The sequence below is a fragment of the Myxine glutinosa genome, chromosome 8 (assembly GCF_964187855.1).
Source record: "Myxine glutinosa chromosome 8, kmMyxGlut1.1, whole genome shotgun sequence".
In the NCBI taxonomy this organism is placed as follows: Eukaryota; Metazoa; Chordata; class Myxini; order Myxiniformes; family Myxinidae; genus Myxine; species Myxine glutinosa.
This window is the reverse complement of record NC_136268.1, coordinates 68,798,397-68,820,232: the sequence shown is the minus strand read 5'-3', so window position 1 is coordinate 68,820,232 and position 21,836 is coordinate 68,798,397. Positions and strand designations below refer to the sequence as shown.

At 43.7% G+C, this 21,836-nt stretch overlaps 1 protein-coding gene across 1 annotated transcript in view; it reads right to left on the bottom strand.

Annotated features, from left to right (window-relative positions):
* Window positions 1–21,836, bottom strand: part of LOC137413546 (uncharacterized) — an 82,173-nt gene that overhangs the window by 38,659 nt on the left and 21,678 nt on the right. Inside the window, exons 4-6 of the mRNA XM_078783370.1 lie at window positions 14,171–14,263; window positions 9,957–10,859; window positions 4,685–5,044 (exon numbers count right to left, since the gene is read on the bottom strand). Coding sequence (XP_078639496.1) covers window positions 4,685–5,044; window positions 9,957–10,859; window positions 14,171–14,263 — 1,356 coding nt within the window. The remainder of the gene's footprint in view (window positions 1–4,684; window positions 5,045–9,956; window positions 10,860–14,170; window positions 14,264–21,836) is intronic.

Below are 21,836 nucleotides of genomic sequence, written 5' to 3'. Positions count from 1 at the left end.
GACCGGATCAGGACGTAATAGTACAAAACAGAGGCTGGAAACACTAACAGGAGGGTTGAGGGACACAATAGTGAGAGACTTGGACAAATATAGGGTGTGGGGAGAAATGAAGGGTTAGTGAGGATGCACAGGGTGGACAAGATGGATACAGATGCACGCTCTCGAGAAGGAAAAACTGGAAATTTGGAATGAGGTGGATTTTGGGAGGGAGGCTTTAACAGGGATGAAATGGTCATGGTTTTGGATGAATAGCTGTCTTGAAGACCTGCAGAGAACAATGAACTTAAGAGAATGTGGTGGTTAGGTCCACAGGTGAGGAAAAAGAGGAACAAATGAGTGCAGGTGAGCAGTGATGTTTGGATTTTGGGAGTTTCAGCAAAAGACAGTTGATGGTAGTCGTTAGCTAAGGGTGGATAGAGCACGGAAAGAGCAGAGGGGGCAAGGCCAGAAAGGAATGGGTGCACTAATAAATAATTATGTTTTGGTGTTGATTGATTAATTGGATGAAGTGGATATATTATACTGGATTTTGTTTTCAGTTTGTTTGTGAACTTCTGATCTGGATCACGTCGTTCTATCTTAGATTCATTAAAAAAAGATTTCGATTTTGGGTCAGGTCCGGATACAGATCCGTAGGATACAAAATGTAAACTACTCAGCCTGGTGGAGGTATGCTCTCTACCGAGTGCCGTTCTAGTTGACACTGTGATGGAATTTCCATTGTGATTGATGAGTAATGAAAAAAATGATATTAACTACTTGGTATTGTTGCTTCAGGTTGGGTTGAGGTTTCTGCATCGCCGCACATGGCTCTTTAAACCAATGCAAGCTCTGCACTGGCGAATACAGATAGGACTTTGCAGGAAAACATGATTAATGGGGTCTGCGTGATGGCAGACTGGTCGCTTGATATCTCCACATAATACCTCTGCAGACTGAGCACCTGCACTCAATGTCTTACTCAGACAGCACATTTTGATGCTGGTACCTTCCAGCTTTTCGTGAATATTCCAAAACCTGCAGATTGCCTTTGCAGAGATCTTTGAACCACAACTTTGATCTTCCAACTACCCAAAGAGCATCTGTCCAACTCACCATACAGCACATCTTTTGGTATCCGTCCATCATCCATACGACTCACATGACAAAGCCACCTCAGCCATCCTTCGTCAAGAATCATGAACAATGTCCTGCTCTCTCTCATGCACAAATTAGTCCCACATCTCGTCTTTAATTATCCTACCTTTCTTCCCACCCATGCTATACTGAATCCTGTGGTGGGGCAGTTGCTCTGAAACAACTTGTTTTCTCTTCCTGGAAAGCAAACCAGACCGGAGGCAATCTCAGCTCATTCCACAAAGCCCGCGACAAGTGTGCGTCCACTCTCAGGAGAGCCAGGAAACATCATCTGTCCAATGTCAAGATTGAACTTTTATGCTTGTCTCCCTCCTATAAAACCTGGTTGGCGCCTTGCTAAGTTAAGTCTGTCTCTGGTGTATGCTCCCCTCCCATCCCTTCCCTCATTTCAAATGGCATTACAGCCGACTCTGCTCATGAGAAGGCCGAATGCCTCAATTCTGTGTTTGCTTCCAAATCTTATGCTCACTACCCCTTGCTCTCTCTCTGTACCCACCCTACCCAGTCACACCCAACTGCTCCTGTACTCTGTGTATTTTTCACCTGAGAGTTTCTGACAACTCTCAACTCTGATTCTGCAACTGGACTGGACGGCATCAGCTCACGTGTCCTAAAATCCTGTTCTGCTGCTGTTGCACATTCCCGTTCTGCTCTTTTCACCCTATCATTTTACTTTTGTCATATTCCATCTGCTTGGAAATCAGCCAACAACACTGCATTCCATAAAAAGGTGCAAAATCCAATCCCCTTGATGACAGACCTAACAGCTTACTTCCAACAATCAGAAAGTTTGTGGAATTCATCATCGCAGTTGATATGAAATCCTTCTTTTGCTCCAAGTGTCATCTCAAATACCAATTGGGATTCACACCTGGTCACTCCACCTTGGATATGCTGCTTCTACTCATCCAACAATGGTCGTAGGCCCTCAATGTCAGACATTAGAGCAGGGCTCTCTATAGACATACCTCAAGGTTTTGATGCAGCTTGGCATTCCACCTTAATCTCCAAAATCTGTCTATGGCATCCAAGGCCAACTCCACACATGGCTTCCTGACTTCCTCTACTCTCGTAGCCAATGTGTGGCTCTCAACGGAATCCTTACAACTCCTCTCCCTTTCAACTCCTCTTTAAGATTGAAGTGTCCCCAGGCCATGCCCTGGGCCAGTCCTATTTATAATCTTCAACAATCTCTCTGACTCTGGAAAATCATCTTTATCTATTTGCTGCTGACAACACCCTTTGCCATCACATCCGTCATCCTTCAGGCAAGCAGACTGCATCCTCTTCCCCCTCTCTCTTCAGACCTTGACAAAATCACAAACAGGTCAAACATTTTGGAATATCTCTCAATCCTGACAAATCTCACACTCACAATCTCTCTCTGAAAGGACCCTCTGACAAGCCCTCCCATATACTTTCTTTACAAACCTCTTGAGGAAGTTCTTTCACTCGTAGTCCTGGATCCCATTCTCAGCCATGATCTTTCTTATGCAAACTTGCAGAATTTTTAGCATTAACAAGGTCATGAGTCATGAAGTTAACGAGTCATGCATTTAAATTGTTATCAGGGTAAGTAAAAGTTTATCAGAAAATATAGTGCATTTGATCAAGTTATTTTTAATGTCAAGGTTTACATCATTGAAAAAATTGCTTATGTTGATGTGGTTTTTCAAATTGCTTAGCTAAGCTGTTTCAGAACAACATTGACAGCAAAGATAAATTAATAATTGCATTTATTTCACAGACTCATCTATGAAATCTGAACAAACTTGTATGTTGTTTAATTGGAGCGGGCTCGTATTAGGTAGTGTATTAATCTAGCATGGTCCATATGTTCGTGTAGGTTAGATGATTTTCTGTAACAAGGAATCCGTCAGAGTGGAGTTGTCCTGTTATTATGTATGTCATGAGAGGTGGTATAGTTGACGTTGCCATTAGGTGTGAAAGCGTAATTTGTACGTGTCCTCTCTGTAACCAGGCAAGGTGTGAACGGGGTGTTAATTATTTTGGATGTGTTTGCATCCATGTGCGGCTTTTAAAACCGCCTGCGATCTGCGATGGTTCGAAGAGCGACATGATGTCAGCTGACCCACATGAGGCATTGTGGCAGAGCTGCACTGTGAGTAACGGAACTCTCAGACACTGTGGGGTGGGCAATCAGTTGGCATGGGGGTGGGCAGTCAGTTGGCACAGGGATGGACAGTCAGTTGGCACAGGGATGGACAGTCAGTTGGCACAGGGATGGACAGTCAGTTGGCACAGGGATGGACAGTCAGTTGGCACAGGGATGGGCAGTCAGTTGGCATGGGGATGGGCAGTCAGTTGGCATGGGGATGAGCAGTCAGTTGGCATGGGGATGGGCAGTCAGTTGGCATGGGGGCAGGCAGCCAATTGGCACAGGGATGGGCAGTCAGTTGGCATGGGGGCAGTCAGTTGGCACAGGGATGGGCAGTCAGTTGGCATGGGGGCAGGCAGTCAGAGTAAGAAGAGCCAGTAAAAGGCAGAAGCCCAATTGGAGCTGGGGCAGTGAGGTCAGAACTTGCTTGCCCACTTCTATCTCTCTCTCTCTACCCTCCACTCACTCTTCCTTCATCCCACCGGATGCATCTTCACCTCTCTGCTGGTCCTGGGTGGTGTGGATTTATGCTGATCAGTACTGCTCGTGCAAGAAATCCCACTCATATTGGAGCTGCTTCTTCTATCCCATATCATTTTGAAGACCTTGCACTGCCCCCCCCCCCACCGCCCCACCTCCATTGTGAATACTTGGTTGTGTGCTCCTTGGCTCCCTAGGTCCATTATTTTGTATTAAGTGATTTTCATTATATTGAAAGTGTTTTTATTTCTTTATTTCTCTTTATACATTGTTACAGTCTGCCTTTCATCTCATGATTCACCATTTTTGTCATGCTGTGCCTCCTTTGAATAAAATGTTACTCCTGAAGTGCACATGTCCACTGAAAGCCCACTGTCTGGCTTGCGTGCCCCAGCCATTTCAGCCCGGTCTCGTTAATTCCAGAAAAATATATAATTTGTTAAACGTTCACTTTAAGGGACTTGCTGGTTCTGGATTCCGACTTGATGGGGCGAGGGGCATTCTAACCGCTCAAGAATTATCCAATTTAATTTGGCCATTCTCAAAGCACATCGCTTCAGCATAGAGAAGGCGCATCCGTGTTAGCAGATTGTCGACGTGGCAATATTTCACTGGTCTATTTTCACGTGGCAAATTTGATTCAAAAAGTTACGTAGCAGTGGACAGACCTTTTCAGATTACTCTTGTGTTCCACAAGCCTTATTTGTCTGTTTTAATTTATCTATACTTCCTTGTTACCAGCTTGAAATATATACACGTGGAGTTTAATAATCTATGCACATGGATCCGGCCACTAATATAAACCAATTAAATTATTCATTTCATACTCTGCGATGAGTAAAACTATTTTCGGCCTTGTCAATATGTCAATATTTTTTGCCCTGGATATAGTATGCTGCGGAACATGATTAACTTACACCCTTCGATTTTACTGAGTGAGGAACTTACTTGAGTTGGGTTCAGAAGTTGGTTCTAGTGCTGGTTGCAGAATCACTGTCTCTCCAAGACGTCCAGGTGGTCCATGCAAGCCTGGAAGACCGTCTAAACCAGGAGGACCAGGAGGACCAGCAAGACCAGGAATACCAGGAGGACCCTGAGGACCAGGTTCCCCTGTCCTCCCTCGAGATCCAGTCGTCCCACTCACCCCGCGCAGTCCATGAGCTCCACGATGCCCAGGATGACCAACTATTCCTTGTTCCCCTTTTGGTCCCTGTGGCCCAGGTAAGCCTCGATCTCCTTTGTCTCCTGTTAAACCTATTGGCCCTGATATTCCTGGAAGTCCTCTTACACCTGGTATTCCAGGCAACCCTGTGGAACCCAGAAAACAAAGTCCATAAGGTTATTGTGCCGAATCACCACAATTTTCCTTTCCGTCGGCTTGCATTATGTCACAAGAGGCATCGTCAAAATAAAGTCATTATCCATTTTTGATACTTTAATTAGAAACTCTTCCATGAGTCTTGAACTTTGAATTTAAAATAAAAACATTAATGGCAGGTGGAGGGGCTATCTTCATATCACACACAAATAGAATAGAGAATTCCTCTTTACATTTCAAATGTTTGCTTATTTGGATGTGAACAGGATATATCATAATGTTGTGGACGGATTCAGACGGCAGTTGGCGACAAGGACGAATCGATTCGATTTTGGTGAAGATCCGAATCCAGATCCAGATCTGAGACTTTTTTTTTTAGATTTTAAAAGTGATTCTTCATCATTGATATGAGATGAGAGACGGGGCAAAAACAATATATAGCATGATATTTCAAAAGGTTGTCGATGACATGATAAAATTTGGTGGATGAGTTGTGTAAATTACAAGAAAAAGTTTGGTTCAGGTCTAGATGCATATCGGGCCTATCAGTGGGATACAAAACGTATAATGTTCAGCCTGGCACAGGTATGCGCTCCACCGAGTGCTGTTCTAGTTACATCTGAAACTACCAGCGAACCTGCCCTGACTCCACCGAATTTCCAATGATACCAACCTTTCAAGTTGCACAGGGCCACACACTGTCACCAGTTGCACAGGGCCACACACTGTCACAGTGTCACAAGTTGCACAGGGCCACACACTGTCACCAGTTGTACAGGGCTACACACTGTCACCAGCTGTACAGGGCCACACACTGTCACCAGTTGTACAGGGCCACACACTGTCACCAGTTGTACAGGGCCACACACTGTCACCAGTTGTACAGAGCCACGCACTGTCACCAGTTGTACAGGGCCGCATACTGTCATCAGTTCTACAGGGCCACACACTGTCACAGTGTCACAAGTTGCACAGGGCCACACACTGTCACCAGTTGTACAGGGCCACACACTGTCACCAGTTGTACAGGGCCACACACTGTCACCAGTTGTACAGGGCCACACACTGTCACCAGTTGTACAGAGCCACGCACTGTCACCAGTTGTACAGAGCCACGAACTGTCACCAGTTGTACAGGGCCGCACACTGTCACCAGTTGCACAGGGCCGCATACCGTCATCAGTTGCACAGAGCCACACACTGTCATCAGTTGTACAGGGCCGCATACTGTCATCAGTTCTACAGGGCCACACACTGTCATCAGTTGCACAGAGCCACACACTGTCACCAGTTGTACAGGGCCGCATACTGTCATCAGTTGTACAGGGCCGCATACTGTCATCAGTTCTACAGGGCCGCATACTGTCATCAGTTGCACAGGGCCACACACTGTCATCAGTTGCACAGGGCCACACACTGTCACCAGTTGCACAGGGCCGCATACTGTCATCAGTTGCACAGGGCCACACACTGTCACCAGTTGTACAGGGCCACATACTGTCATCAGTTGCACAGGTTACAACTTCCCCCAAGGCGTTTTTTCTGCAGTGATAACATGTATAAATAGCTTATCGTTATAATGGCGTTTCTGTGGGAGCAACGGCTTCTACAGGAAGTAAAAATTTTATAAACCACAAACACGTATGATTTGCTTTTTAAACAGTCGCCAATGCTCTTTATAACACTAAATGAAGAAATTTGGAGGAATCCCAACATCCATGAAGTAAGGTTTACTTACAGAACTGAGCGAAGATCTATAGTACTCTATATAACCCACAAATGTTGGGTTAATAACATGGTCCTTTCTACCACTCCCGTGGAATTTTTCGTAGTGAACTTTTGAAACTTGCTCCACTGTTTAATACGAAACAAAGGGAGGAAAACCGGGGTGTGCTCATTTACCAAGCAGCTAGCTAGCACTTGCCAAGCCAGTCGTTCCTTAACGGTTTTGAATGGAATGCTTCCTCAAATGCTTAAACCACTTGGCGATCTCTTCACAAGAAACTGGGTAAATGAACACACCCAATGTTCTTGAGACCCGACCATAGATCGACTGTAATGTACATACACCAAAGAGGAATGACCCTTCCTGCCCCTCCCAGAGTCGGCGGGTGTACTAGTACCTAATATAAATCAGCCTGACTTGTTTATAGAGAACCAAAATGTCTTGAAGCGAATTATTGAGAAGGGAAATGCTCACGTTGCCAATATAGCTGATCAATCTCAAGCTTCTTTCGTGAGACTACAGGAAGCAAACAACGCCGCTTCGAGAGAAATGAGAAATTGCAGCCAACAATATTATTTGAGACTGTGTGAGCGAATTCAACTCTGCACCGATTGTGGTGAACACTATGGGCAGTGTCAAGGGTAAAGGAAGCTATTGGACCCATCCCACTGAAAACAGGTCCACCACTCATCAGGGATGTAAATCCTACAACAGATCAAGCACAATGGCTGGACCGCTGGGCGGAACATTCTGAGACACTCCATACCCATGAACCGGCTTTTGATGCAACGGCCCTCGATTCTATTCCTGTTCTAGGTCATATAGATAAGGTGCCAACATTTGCTGAGCTGACAGCTGCATTGCAACAACTGGAGTCAGGGAAAGCACTAGGAGCTGTTGGAATTCCTCCTGAAACCAAACCAACCATGAAATCTTCTCAAGACGTTCTCAACTCCCTCCCACCCCAAACCCCAAGTCATAACCCCCCCCCCCCCCCTCACAAACCCCAAGTAATCAGCCTCCACCTCCCAAACCCCAGGATGTGGACATGGAGGTAAACATGGAGGTAAAGATGAAGCGATGTCCTTCATGACTTTTGAACGTAATCCAGGGCTTTCATGACGGGATGCAGGCAGCTGTATGTGACCATTTTTATTATTTTGTATGCAGTATGTGATTGCTGGGCACGCGGCAGTACTGCTGATGCAGTGCCACATCGGTATTGATGACGCCAAGCTCAAAGTAGTGGAATACCTTCTGCTACCTCGGCTCAATAGTATTGACAATGCCCAACTAGATGCGGAAATTGGTCATCACATTGGTAAAGATGCTGCTCCTTCTGGGAGGCTGATAAAACGTGTATGGGACAATTAGAGATGGATGATCGATCCTGACCAAGATGACGGTGTACAAAGCCTGCGTCCTTAGCATGCTATTGTACAGCAGTATCACATTGGGATAAACTCGGACAACTACTCGGAGGCATGAGAAACGTATTAACACTTTCCACCTCTACTGTCTTCACCGCATCCTCGGGGTCAAGTGGTACAACAAAATTCCAAATGCCACTATTCTGGAGAAATGACAAATGTCACCCCAAATCACCATCATGAAGAAACGACGTCTACGATGGGTTGGTCATACTCATTGTATGAACGAGGGATGCATTCCAAAGGACGTCATTATGTTGAGCTCCAAAATTCACCAAGACCGATCGGGTGTCTATTATTCCTCTGCAAGGATGTCCTGAAAAGAGACTTTAATAACTTCAATATCGAGAAAAACAACTGAGAAGACCTTGCAATGAACCACCGTTCCTGGAGACGAGCTCTCTACAACAAGGAGTAAAAAAAATGCAAACATATATACATGATGGATGAAGCATGATGGATGATAGGAAATGGAGAATTACATGATGGAGGAAATGAGAAAGAGGGTCAAAAGGACAAATCTTGGTGGATCAAGGGGACAGGTTAATGTGCAACTGTGAAATCTTCTCAAGGATTGGAAGGACTTCCATGAAATCCGTGAAAATGTGAAAATGAAAACAACAACAAAAATGAAAATTCCGTGACGATGAAACCAACCATGAAATCTTCTCAAGACGTTCTCAACTCCCTCCCACCCCAGAGCCCAAGTCATAACCCCCCTCCCCTCACAAACCCCAAGTAATCAACCTCCGCCTCCCAAACCCCAGGATGTCCTCAACATCTGCCTACCAACACCAAGTCCTCACCCTCCCATTCCTAACCCGAAGGTATCAATCCCCTTTCACCCCAAGCCTTCAAACCCACTCCCAATCCTCCCCACAACCACAACTCCTCAACCCTCCCTTCCCCCTACATAAAATGCGAAAACCTAAGGCGCTGATGACATCATCCAATGCGGTTGGATCCTGCCAACGTTCAGATTACCACAACCGGGCTGTTATTTTTCTATTTTCTTGATTTAACAAATAATTCACCAAGGAACCTTATTCTTTGAATAAATACATTGATAAATGTAAAACACACGACTGGGTGCTGAACCTGTTTTGTTCGTATCGTGTTGTTTATACAATGCACTTTCAATGATACATTCCCAAAATGTCCACAAACTTGTGTTTCATTTATTGCCGAGTCACATTCACAATTTGCACTGAATATCTAGGGGAGTGGGAGGAGCAGTGGAATGAGCGAGAATACTACAGAAGAAAGAAGAAGAACCACCTTTAGAGGCCATTTTTCCCCGCAGAGCAGGGGTTGGCCTTTTTGGGGCACCATGGTCCCCTTTTTTAAGCAATCTTTTATGGCCGGCTGCTCTTCCTGCCGCCAACCCTGTTAGTCTCCTCTTGCAACACACAGGGAATTACCAATGAACTGGTACTCAATTTGTCGACCTCGGATGGATGACAGGCTGGGTCAACCCACCTGGCGTTAAGTCAGCGATCGACCGGGATTCAAACCCAGGATCCTAGGATCCCAAACCTGCACCCTAACCACGAAGCCAACACCAGGCTTGAGCGAACATACTATAGGTTGTGCATAATTTGGCAGAAGCTCAAACTTGGCAAAAAAGATGATTTTTTTTTGCGGAAATATGATACATGGAAGGTCCCTTATAGTATGTGAACATGATAGAGGACAACATGTGTGCACTTACAACTGTAAATGTGTGATACCAATTACATTCCATACCTCGAGAAACTGTGAGTTTTTCGACGACGCTTTTGTGATTTTTATCCAGGTGTCCCAACTCCACATTCACCATGGACAGGTTGCCGCTGATCATCGCCTGCACGGAGCTCAGATCGTCCTGATTTACCTGCAACGCGTCAAATTTATTCTGCAAGTCCTGCAGTGACGCTTGCAAACGGCTCACCTTCTCGTTATCTTCTTGATGCGATTTCAGGTATTTCTTCTGCCGGTCGTTGGCCATACGGACAGCAACGTCGATGTTATTCTGAATAAAATCAAATTTTTTGTCACATTTTATTACAGAAACTTCCTGCATATTAACTCGTTCTTCAAGAATCGCCAGGTTGGTTTCCAGCTTCCTTTGCTCAACTTCCAGGTTGTCTGTGCTGTTATTGATAAAGCCAAGCTCTTCGGAGATGGCTGAAAGTCTTTCAATATCCAAACTGGTATTCTGCAGCATCTTAAAATTCTGTTGGCCCGTGGCAGTATTTTCGATTACCCGATCCTGGAGATAAGACATACGAGATGACCGATCATGCAAGGAGACGCCATATTGTGACTTAAATTTGTGCAGGTCGTCAACTTGGGCTTGAAGATTCGTCAGGTTCACAGGGGCCCTGCCACCTCTGGCTTCTTCCATGGATTTAAAACCAAAAAGATATTCAAGCTGTTTAATCCTGGCTTCCAGACCATCTACCCGCGAGTCCACCGGCCCCTGCCCATCCAACGTGGCCCGTTCACGCAATTCCTGTTGTTTCTTCATCGCCAATTCGAGGGAATCATGACTCTCTTTCAGGATTCGCATTTTATAGGTCAATACTGCCAGTGCTTCCGCCATATTGTGAGACTCAACAATTTCATGAAACACTTGTGAAGTAAGTTGGCTCAAGTTTGTCGTCTTATCTGGACGCACAAATGCAGGAGGGAAAACGAAAAATGACCACAGTGAGCACAGACTCAAACATACAGTATACACCTTGTAATATTTTGTTTCTTCATAAATCAATCTTGTGAATAAAAGTCTTAATTCAATTGCAATTCAATATTTACTTTTTCCATTTAAGGAGGGAAGAGATGTTTGAAAAGTTCCGAACCCAACCGTGCAAGCAGAAATAATTTAGGATTTTTAAAAATGGAAATCGCCCAAACAAGGAATAAAGTCACTCTAGGTAAGGGACTCTGATAAAATTCCTAAATCTACACGAGATTATAGTTGGGCTTTGAATGTTTCAAAATCCCCCCCCCCCCGGGAAAAGCGAAAAATTCAATAAACACCAAGTTTAGCAAACTAGGGCATGCCCGTACTATATATATAGGGCATGCCCGTACTATATATATATCTAAAATTATATCCCCCCCCTCTATTTACATGAAATGGTTTGGTCCAAAGCGAACGGCTTGCGAGTACGGTGACAATCCCCCCCCTCTATTTACATGAAATGGTTTGGTCCAAAGCGAACGGCTTGCGGAGTTTGGTAAAGAAATCGCCATAGCGTGCACAAACTTAGTTTTAAAACATAGTTTAACGCCAACATAGTTTGCCAACGTGAAATAAATGAATACGCTCTCAAATGTGCCGTCCGAGACAGAGTCTGTTCGCCACGTTCGGCACACGTGATAGCTCGCTGCTCTCTGATTGGTTGAATCGTTTTTTGGACATAGCTCGGTAACTACTTGTCCGATTAATTTCAAACCTTGAAAAGGCACATCCTCGGGTCCCCAGCAATATACCTGGCAAGTTTAAAGTATATCGGACCCGTGGTTGTCGAGAAACAGCGGTCACAGACAAACATACAAACATACAAACATACAAACATACAAACATACAAACATACACACAGAGATTACTGGAATTATAGATAGATGTCGGTTTCACATTAGTTTCTCTTTACGTGTCCAATCAATAACATGATCTTCTTTCTTTAATGTCCTTGAATTAATATATTCCAGTCATTGTGTCAACCTCACTGTCCTGTAAACTTTCCCCACTGTTTTTTTAAGCATTGAAGCCACTTCAATATTTGGCCGTGTCCTTCCTTCCATCAGTCCATCTGTAAAAAACTAAAGAAGAAGAACCTACCAACCCAATTTGGCTGAATTATAAAGTGTTCTGAAGGGTAATTCTAGAGGTTTCAAAAGTGTAATTATAGCGGGTTAAAAAGGGGAACTCTAGAGGGTTCTAAAGTGTAATTCTAAAGGTTTCAAAAGTGTAATTCTAGACGGTTCTAAAGGGTAATTCTAGAGGTTTCCAAATGGTAATTCTAGAGGGTTCTAAAGGGTAATTCTTAAGGTGTTCTAAACTGTAATTCTAGAGGGTTCAAAAGTGTAATCCTAGAGGGTTCTAAAATGTAATCCTAGAGGGTTCTAATGTGAAATTCTAGATGGTTCTAAAGTGTAATTCTAGATGGTTCTAAAGTGTAATTCTAGAGGGTTCTAAACTGTAATTCTCTAAACTGTAATTCTGGAAGGTTCTAAACTGTAATTCTAAAGGGTTCTAAAATGTAATTCCAGAAGGTTCTAAAATGCAATTATAGCGGGTTATAAAGGGGAACTCTAGAGGGTTCTAAAGGGTAATTCTAAAGGTTTCTAAAGTGTAATTCAGAGGGTTCTAAAGTGTAATTCTAGAGGTTTCCAAATGGTAATTCCAGAGGGTTCTAAAGGGTAATTATTAAGGGGTTCTAAAGGGTAATTTTAAAGGGTTCTAAAGTGTCATTCCAATGGGTTCTAAAGTAAAATTCTAGAGGGTTCAAAACTAATTCTAGAGGGTTGAAAACTAATTCTAGAGGGTTCAAAACTAATTCTAGAGGGTTCTAAACTGTAATTCTAGAGGGTTCTAAACTGTATTTCTAGAGGATTCTAAACTAATTCTAGAGGGTTCAAAAGTGTAATCCTAGAGGGTTCTAAAGTGTAATCCTACAGGGTTCTAAAGTGTAATTCTAGAGGGTTATAAAGTGTAATTCTAGAGGGTTATTAACTAATTCTAGAGGGTTGTAAACTGTAATTCTGGAAGGTTCTAAACTGTAATTCTAAAGGGTTCTAAAGTGTAATTCTAGAGGATTTCAAACGGTTCTAAAGTGTAATTCTAGAGGGATCCAAACGAATTCTATAGGGTTCAAAACGAATTCTAGAGGGTTCTAAACTGTAATTCTAGAGAGTTCTAAACTGTATTTCTAGAGGGTTCTAAACTAATTCTGGAGGGTTCAAAAGTGTAATCCTAGAGGGTTCTAAACTGTAATTCTAGATGGTTCTAAACTGTATTTCTAGAGAGTTCTAAACTGTAATTCTAGAGGGTTCAAAAGTGTAATCCTTGAGTGTTATAAACTGAAATTCTAGAGGGTTCTAAACTGTAATTCTGAAAGGTTCTAAACTGTAATTCTAAAGGGTTCTAAAGTGTAATTCTAGAGGGTTCCAAACGGTTCTAAAGTGTAATTCGAGAAGGTTCGAAAATGTAATTATATTGGGTTATAAAGGGTAAGTCTAGAGGGTCCTAAAGGATAATTATAAAGGGTAATTCTAAAGGGTGATCCTAAAGGATTCCCTGGGGCGGGGTAAAAAGGTCAAATACCAAAAAATGTAATTACGGGCACATTTAAAACATTTAAAAAAATCAAACTTTGTATATGCAATGAACATTGCGGACGCATGAAATGTAACGAGTTTTTGGATCCGACCCCTGTTTCCTGCCCTAGGGGATGGGAACCTGGGGTTACAGGGATCAAAACATAATATTGTTTTTTAACTCGAAAATTTAAACGAATCGTCTTCGAGGGGAATTATGAAAGCGCAACAGCAAAAGTAAACACTTCGAAGGAAATCACTACCATACTTCAAAATTGTAATAATCTCATTACAAATTACCAATAACTTGATTTTAACAAGTGTATTGCATAAAATGTTTGAATGAACTATGGGAAGTAAAGTAGAGTTTTGTTTATTTGCAATTTCATTTTATGTCAACATGTGTCAACATGAGAAAGCAAAGGAAATGGAGAATGTTTGTGAAAGAATTGTGAGTCAAAAATGATAGACAAGCTAAAAAATGCTTTTCCTCTGAAAGGTTTGGAGGGGAAATTAAGATGAGAATGGATTGAATGAATGTTTATGATTCCTTCTTTAGGGTTACACACACGCACGTGGGAATTGTTCTTGTGAGATGCGTCAAGCGATCAATATCAACATGCTCAGGCAGTGAATGAAGGAACTGCTTTACCAACCAAATTCCTTCGTGCTCCTTTCCATCTTGCCGGTGTTTAGGCCAGAGTGAATGCTTTGTACATCACGTGACACCCCATTTACTTTCTGTAGGACTGAAAAACAAACAAGCAAGAAACAAAGCATTCCATTGTTGTCCACGGGGCAGGGGGTAACGCAAACGAACACGATATTGTGGTTAAACAAGTAAAACGGTGTTATACTGTATGTACCCTAACCACCCTGGGGAAAAAATTCTTGAAATATGTTGAGGTTTGTGGAACAAAGAGCTCAGAAACAAACTGCAACAAAGGATAGAGGTGTTTACATATTAACTATCGGGTGATGGAGAAGGGACAGAAGGGTTTGGTGGGATCATTGGTGGGAGGTGAACACGAGGACGTAGACCAGACGTATTAACAAAATGCAAAAAACAATAGCGTCACGCCATCTTGGAATTTTTTAACAGTCATTTCATCGACTGTTGCATAAAAACCCAATTGAGGATGTTACATATATGACTATTTTCTGTTGGACTCTGGTATAGGATGACACTTTGGAAACCCTGCCAATGTCGAGAGCCAGAAAAGTTGTTTGTTTTCTTAACATCTGACAATTTTAACCTTTGAACTGAACAATCATTGTACCGGTAGTTTGATTTTTTTTTTCTACTTCTAATGAAGGCCATCGATATTTTGAACAAACATCACAAGATACCATTCCCATGAGGAAATGTGCTCAGTTCTTTATTTTGTTTCGTTTTCGCAATGTTCACATGCCGGAAAGCCCCAATTCCTGTTATTTTCACCCGGGTAAACCTCCTATGATATTGCGACTGGCTTGACAAACAAACAAATTCAATTATTTTTCTGTTTTGCAGAAAGTTGAGCAATCTAACTTACTCTCACAGCAACAATATCGTTGAAACTTTACAGACAAGGAAAATATAACGGTGCTTCTAGTACACTTAGCAGAGCGTAAAGTTGCTGCTTTAGGAGTTTCTAGGAAAATGTTTTGCTGAGTATTTTTGTTGTTTTCTTCCCAGCATTCACTCAGTATTTAGCCTGGTGTTGGGCTAGCGGCTAGGGTGCCGGCTTAGGATAACCAAGGATCCTGGCGTTCGAATCCCGGTCGATCGCTGAATTAACGCCAGGGGGGTTGACTCAGCCTGTCATATCCCTCCGAGGTCGGCAAATTGAGTACCAGTTCACTGGTAATTCCCTGCTTGTCGTAAAAGGTGACAAAAAGGGTTGGCGGCAGGAAGGGCATCCGGCCATAAAACATTGCTTCAAAAAGGGGACCAAAAAAACAACAACAACCACGGTCCCCGAAAAAGGCCAACCCCCGCTTTGCGGGGAAAAATGGCCTCTAAAGGTGTTTTATTTATTTATTATTCACTCAGGGTCGAGGTGGGCTTTGTTCATGGTGTCGGCTATAACTCGCATCCGGGTTAACTTCCTTCAGATGGACGACACACACATTGATACGTCGCCCTCCATGTGAGAAACCAGGGTAACGGTTTACAGCTGTGTCGACATTCAAACCCAGGTCAGTGTGCATATCATTAGGCCACCCTGTAGGCCCTCTCTGTCATAGATCACCAGTCAATAGCATAATTCTTCTACAAACTAAATCCAAACTTGTCTATCCAGACTTGAATTGCAGGGTTTTTTTTTTTTTTTTTTTTTGTATACAAGATCGAGGCTCGTGAAAGAGCTAACATTAATCACACAAAAAATCAAACAGACACACAAAGTATATAATAAGGGGAGCGGTAGACAAGATGGGGAGAGAAGGGGAAGCACACAAACACAACATTTGAGAGCAGGGACATCGGGAGATCTGTGGGAGTGAGAGGGCTTTGGGGGGAGGTGGGAGAAGTATAAAACACATGGACACAAACACAAATTTTAACACAAATTGCAGAGTTAAATGAGAAAACATCTCAAAATGCAAAGCACCTCCATGCTTGCTTTGTAATTGAACTAAACTTGATGAAAATAACAGCTAAAAAAATTAACGTTATTTATTACTTTTCAACATATTTTCATAATAAAGGTTTTTTGAAAATTTGATTTGGGGTAGTTGTCATAATAAGGTTGGGTAACACTGAAAACGATGGCCTGGACAGCATTTGCTCGAGTACTATGATAGCACTGTTTAAAGAGGCCGCCATGTTGTTAAGCAGTGCCGAGTACTCATTCCGTTGCAGTGCTACCTTTAGCGCTTTGAATCAAGAGAGTCGCTTGGTGAGTGGTAAGTTACCTTAGATAGGTTACTTACCTTAGTTACTCCTTAGGTAGGTTAGTTACTCCTTAGGTACGTTAGTTACTCCTTAGGTAAGTTACCTTAGTGGTGGGTTACCTGCTAACAGTATACGCCCCTGGACAGACAGACACACTGAAGCTCAAATGGTAAATAAATAAACACGGAAGCGATTAAAAAAAAACCTAACCGTCCCACATTACGCAATGGCGGACAGGTTAATAGGGCCTATTTGTACTTACTGTGCCTTTGCTCTTTGACATTTTGACCCAATTATTAATTAGTCTTCTCCATATTCTCATACCAAGGATTTGGTGAGAATTTGATGGCAAAAACTCTAATGGTTAAAAAAAAGTTATGTCCTAGCCCCCCCCCCCCCCCCCCCACACACACACACACACACGCACAAACACACCCACACACGCACAAACACACCCACACACGCACAAACACACCCACACACGCACAAACACACACAAACACACACACACACACACACAAACACCCACATGCACTACACACAAACACCCACATACACGACACACACACACACACACACACACACACACACACACACACACACACACACACACACACACACACACACACACACACACACACACACACACACACACACACACTATTGCAAATCTCAGAAAGGCTAAGAATTTCCCACCAGGCTGAGTCAATAAGGCTCCTTCCACATTTTCACATGATTGTGCTCTTTTGAGTCATGTCATGAACCCTTTCCCATGATACCAACTCACTGTTCCTCCACTCATATCGATACTCTATAGTAACCCAATGGCAGACCAGCAACTTTGATGATCACCCCTTATGTTTCCTTCTACACTTCTCCTCCCTGTACTAAATATACAATTCCTTCAACATCTTGACATGCATTCCTTTTCTCTCATATCACCCTTAGGCCAACTTTGGCACTGATTCATTGACGTAGGCACACTCTTACAAAATAATGATTCCCACAACAACCACACAAGCAGAAAAGAATCCCTCCTTACTCTGTAAAATTACAGAGTACTCATCAATTACAGAGTACTCCTTACTCATCAATGATCTCTCTGACTCTCTTGAAAATCCTCTCTATCTCTTTGCTGATGACTCCACTCTCTGCCGCTCCATTCCTCTTCCCTCAGATCGGCAGTCTGCAGCCTCGTCACTCTCTCCAGACCTGGACAAAATCACAGACTGGGCAAACAAGTGGAACATGTCTTTCAATCCTGACAAATCTCACACTCTTACTATGTCTCTCCGAAAAGATCGACTGGACAACCCTCCCATCTACTTTCTCAACAATCCTCTCCAAGAAGTTCTGTCGCTCAAGCTTTTGGGTCTCACTATCTGCCATGATCTTTCTTGGGAAAACCACATTTCCAAGCTGGCCTCCAAAGCCAGTCGCCGACTGGGCATCCTCCGTCGTGCGAAGTCCTTCCTCGGCACACCTGAGCTCCTCACCACATACAAGGCTTTCATCCACAGCTCAATGGAATACTGTTCTCCCCTATGGGCCGGTGCTCCTGCCTCACACCTAGCTCGGCTTCACGCTGTTGAAACCAAAGCTTTCAGAATTATTGGAATCTCCCGCGATGAAGCTATCTCTGAGGGCCTTTCACTCACTCACCGCAGGCAGGTAGGTGGTCTTTCTGTCTTCTACCGACTCCTCTCCGGCCTTGCACCCCCAGCTCTCTCTGTGCTCTGTCCCCCAAATATTCCTACAGGTCGCACAAGATCTGCCAGCAACCCTCTGATGGTTAAACTGCCGAAATCTCAGCTCTCTGCTCACCTTCACTCTTTCATTTCTCTTTTCTCCCGCCTCTGGAACAAACTCCCTCACTCCCTTCAATCCCACTCCTCCCTCCAGGTCTTTAAAACAGCTGTTCACCACCATCTCTTATCTTCCCCCATCCAAAACCTTCATCTTTTCTACCCCCGCTAATTCACCCCAGATCCACCTTGTTTGAAATTCCAACTTCTTTCCTGGAAGTCCTGGCAGTGTCCATATGTTTTATACCTCTCCCACCGCCCCCTTCCCATGCCCCCCCCCCCCAAAGCCCTCGCCCTCTCTCAGATCTCTCGATGTCTCCATGTCTCTCGGTCCCTGCTCTCAAATGTTGCGTTTGTGTCCTTCCCCCTCTCTCCCCATCTTGTCTACCGCTCCCGATGTTATATGTTTTATGTGTCGGTTGGTCTTTCTGTGTGATTAATGTTCGCTCTTTCACGAGCCTCGATCTTATATACAAACAAACAAAAAAAAAAAAAAAAAAAAAAAGGGATATTTAAAAAATCTTGAAAATACATTTTAAAAAATTAATTGGTTCTTATTATTTTATTAATCATTATTATTATTATTATTTATTAAAATAAACTTTAAAAAAAATTAAATTTAATCTGTAAATTAAAATTTTGTAAAAGGGATCCCTTATTCCCCCTCTCCCCACACTCGTCATTTTGCTTTGTTGAATGTAAAATGTGTATGTGGTCATTGTCAATGAAAATGGCTTTAAAATTAAAGAGGTCTATACTGTAATGCCATTGCTCGGTGTTTAATAAGAGCCACAACATAAACTATTTGAAGAATTTTATCTTCTGAACTTTTACTCTGGGATCTGATAAATTCTCAAATCTCAGGACTGCATTAAACTTTTATCTGAATGTGAGTAACATGCTCAGTGTAAAGCATCCCAAGTACAATTTTCGTGCGTTGTGACAATGGCTTCTTCTTCCTCTTCTTCTTCTTCTTCTTTAAATGAACGGAAATATTCCCACGTTGTCGTGGGGTTGGTGCCAGGCCAGGGGGGAAGCTCAGCCCGTGTCTTTCACGAACCGGCTGGCCAGGCCTGACGTTTGACAAAGGTTTACAGCAAAAATGTGTTCAGTGTGCCGGCTACATGGAACGTATTGGATCTGCACCTGGGTTCCCTTTACCATGAGCCATGAATTCGGATGGGAACATGAAGACAAATTCCTTTCCTCGCTAGGTATTTATTTGATCGACAGCCTGACAAATGTTCCCCGATATTGTACGACTGTCCGAAGCATTTTCTAACTTCTGTGACATGAGCCTTCGCAGATGTTTGAATTTTTTTTTTTCTGGCTCAACTCCACAAGCATCCAATCAAAAACGAATCTCTTCTGCCCACATGAAGACTTTAGTGAAGTTTGATCTCGTCGGAAGACAGCTTGACGACAGCATGCGACCAAATGTCTTCCCTCCCTGCTTCACAATTTGTGTAACCTCATTTTTGGAAACTTGTACAAAAACTTCAAGATATGTATTTGGATAATTTCAGCAATGCAATGCTAAATGAGTCCAGATCTAAATCCCATTGAACACCTGTGGGGAGATCTGAAAACAGCAGTTGGGAGAAGGCACCCTTCAAATCTGGGAGAACTGGAGCAGTTTGCACATGAAGAGTGGGCCAACCTGCCAGGAGAGAGGTGAAGGAAACTCATTCATGGCTATAGGAAGCGCTTGTCTGCAGTTATTTTCTCCAAAGGCCGTGCGACCAAATATTAAGTCAAGGGTTGTAAAGTATCTCGACAAACTGCGATCAATTGTCGTACGCGTTTATTCACTCTGCCGATCAAGGCCCGATTCACAGCAGCGCCATCCGAGCTCTGGCGTAGGGATACAACCCGGTCCCGGTGTAGGGATACAATGGTGAACATTTGCACTGCATACATGACATCCTCCCCTTTAAGTCCAAAATTACCAAGAGCAATACGTGCTAGATTTCCAGAATTGACATTTCAAAAGCAACATTTCCAAACCATGTGAAAATATGTGTGCAAACGGTTATGAGAATAATGAAAATACGTGAAAATAGAACATGTGTCAACGTGAAAAAAAAACATCTTCAAAGATTCAACCGGTCGGGTGCTTTTCTCTCACGCATTGAGCGTCGCGGTGTACCAGTGGATACAGAGTCCGAGGTGATTCCTTTGGGTCGCGGTGTACCAGTGGATACAGAGTCCGAGGTGATTCCTTTGGTCTCCACGAAGGGTGTAGCGTTTGCAGAGGTTTTCGGGGCATCCAAGCCGGCTGGAGCGGCCATGACGATCTCCGGCAGTGGCGGGTCGAACTGTTGTCCTGACTGTGACGATGCTACAGGCTCCATCGACTCACAGTGATGGTAGGTTATGTGGTCCTGATGTCGACGAATTTCGCGGCCGTCCTGCAGGCGAATCACACTGGACAGTGGACCTGGCTTCTCGATGATGTCTCCCGGTAGCCACGTCGCACCTGCACCAAAATTTCGGGCAAACACTGGATCTCCAATGTTGATACATCAACTGTTGGACGTCTTATCGTGCACCAACTTTTGATTAAGCTGGCTCTGATAAACATTTGATGACATGTCTGGTTTGAGATTGTCAAGTGTCGATCTCAAGTGTCGTTTCATCAATAACTCAGACGGAGCTGCACCGGTTGTTGATTGTGGCGTGATGCGGTATTTGAACAGGAGACGAGACAGCTTTGTTTCCAGGGTTCCCTCCTGAAGTTTCTGCAATCCGGATTTGATGATTCCCACGGATCGTTCGGCCAAGCCATTTGAAGCCTGGTGATGTGGGCTGACAAACTTATGTTTGATGCCGTTCCGACGTGTGAACTTGGCAAACTCGGTACTGGAAAAACACGAACCGTTATCACTCACGATCATCCTGGGCAGACCATGAGTGGCGAAACAGCGTCTGAGTCTTTCGATGACAATGGCTGACGTAGTACCACGCGTCACATAGGCATCAATCCATTTTGTGTGCGCGTCCGTAATTATTAGAATCATGCTGCCGTTAATAGGCCCGGCATAATCGAGATGTAGGCGATGCCACGGTTCGCTGGGCCATTCCCAGGGATGCAGTGGCGCTTTCGCAGGTGTATTCCGGGTGCTCTGGCAGGGGTAACAATGTCGAACATGATGTTCGATATCAGCATCAAGATTCGGCCACCACACATAGTTTCTGGCGAGTGACTTCATCTTCACAATCCCGGGGTGACAGTCATGGATTTCATCCATGACCCTGGAACGCAGATTTTTCGGGATCACGACACGACATCCCCAGAGTAGGCAACCATTTTCCACGCTGAGTTCGTTTTTACGTGCTTTAAAAGCCGCAAAATCTGGGTCACCCTCAGGTAGCAAATGCCATCCAAGCTGTACAGCCTGGACAGTTCTGGACAGAACGGGGTCTCGTCGAGTATGAGTGCGGATCTGGCCGGAATCGACAGCACAATCTTCCAGATGATCCATCAGTGCGATAATGGATCCTGGTGTAGGCGAATCATCAACGGATTCTGGAAGGGGTAACCGACTCATGGCATCTGCATTTGTGATAGACGAACCGGGCTTATAACATATGGTGTAGTCATAAGCAGCGAGAAACAGGGACCAGCGGATGATCCTG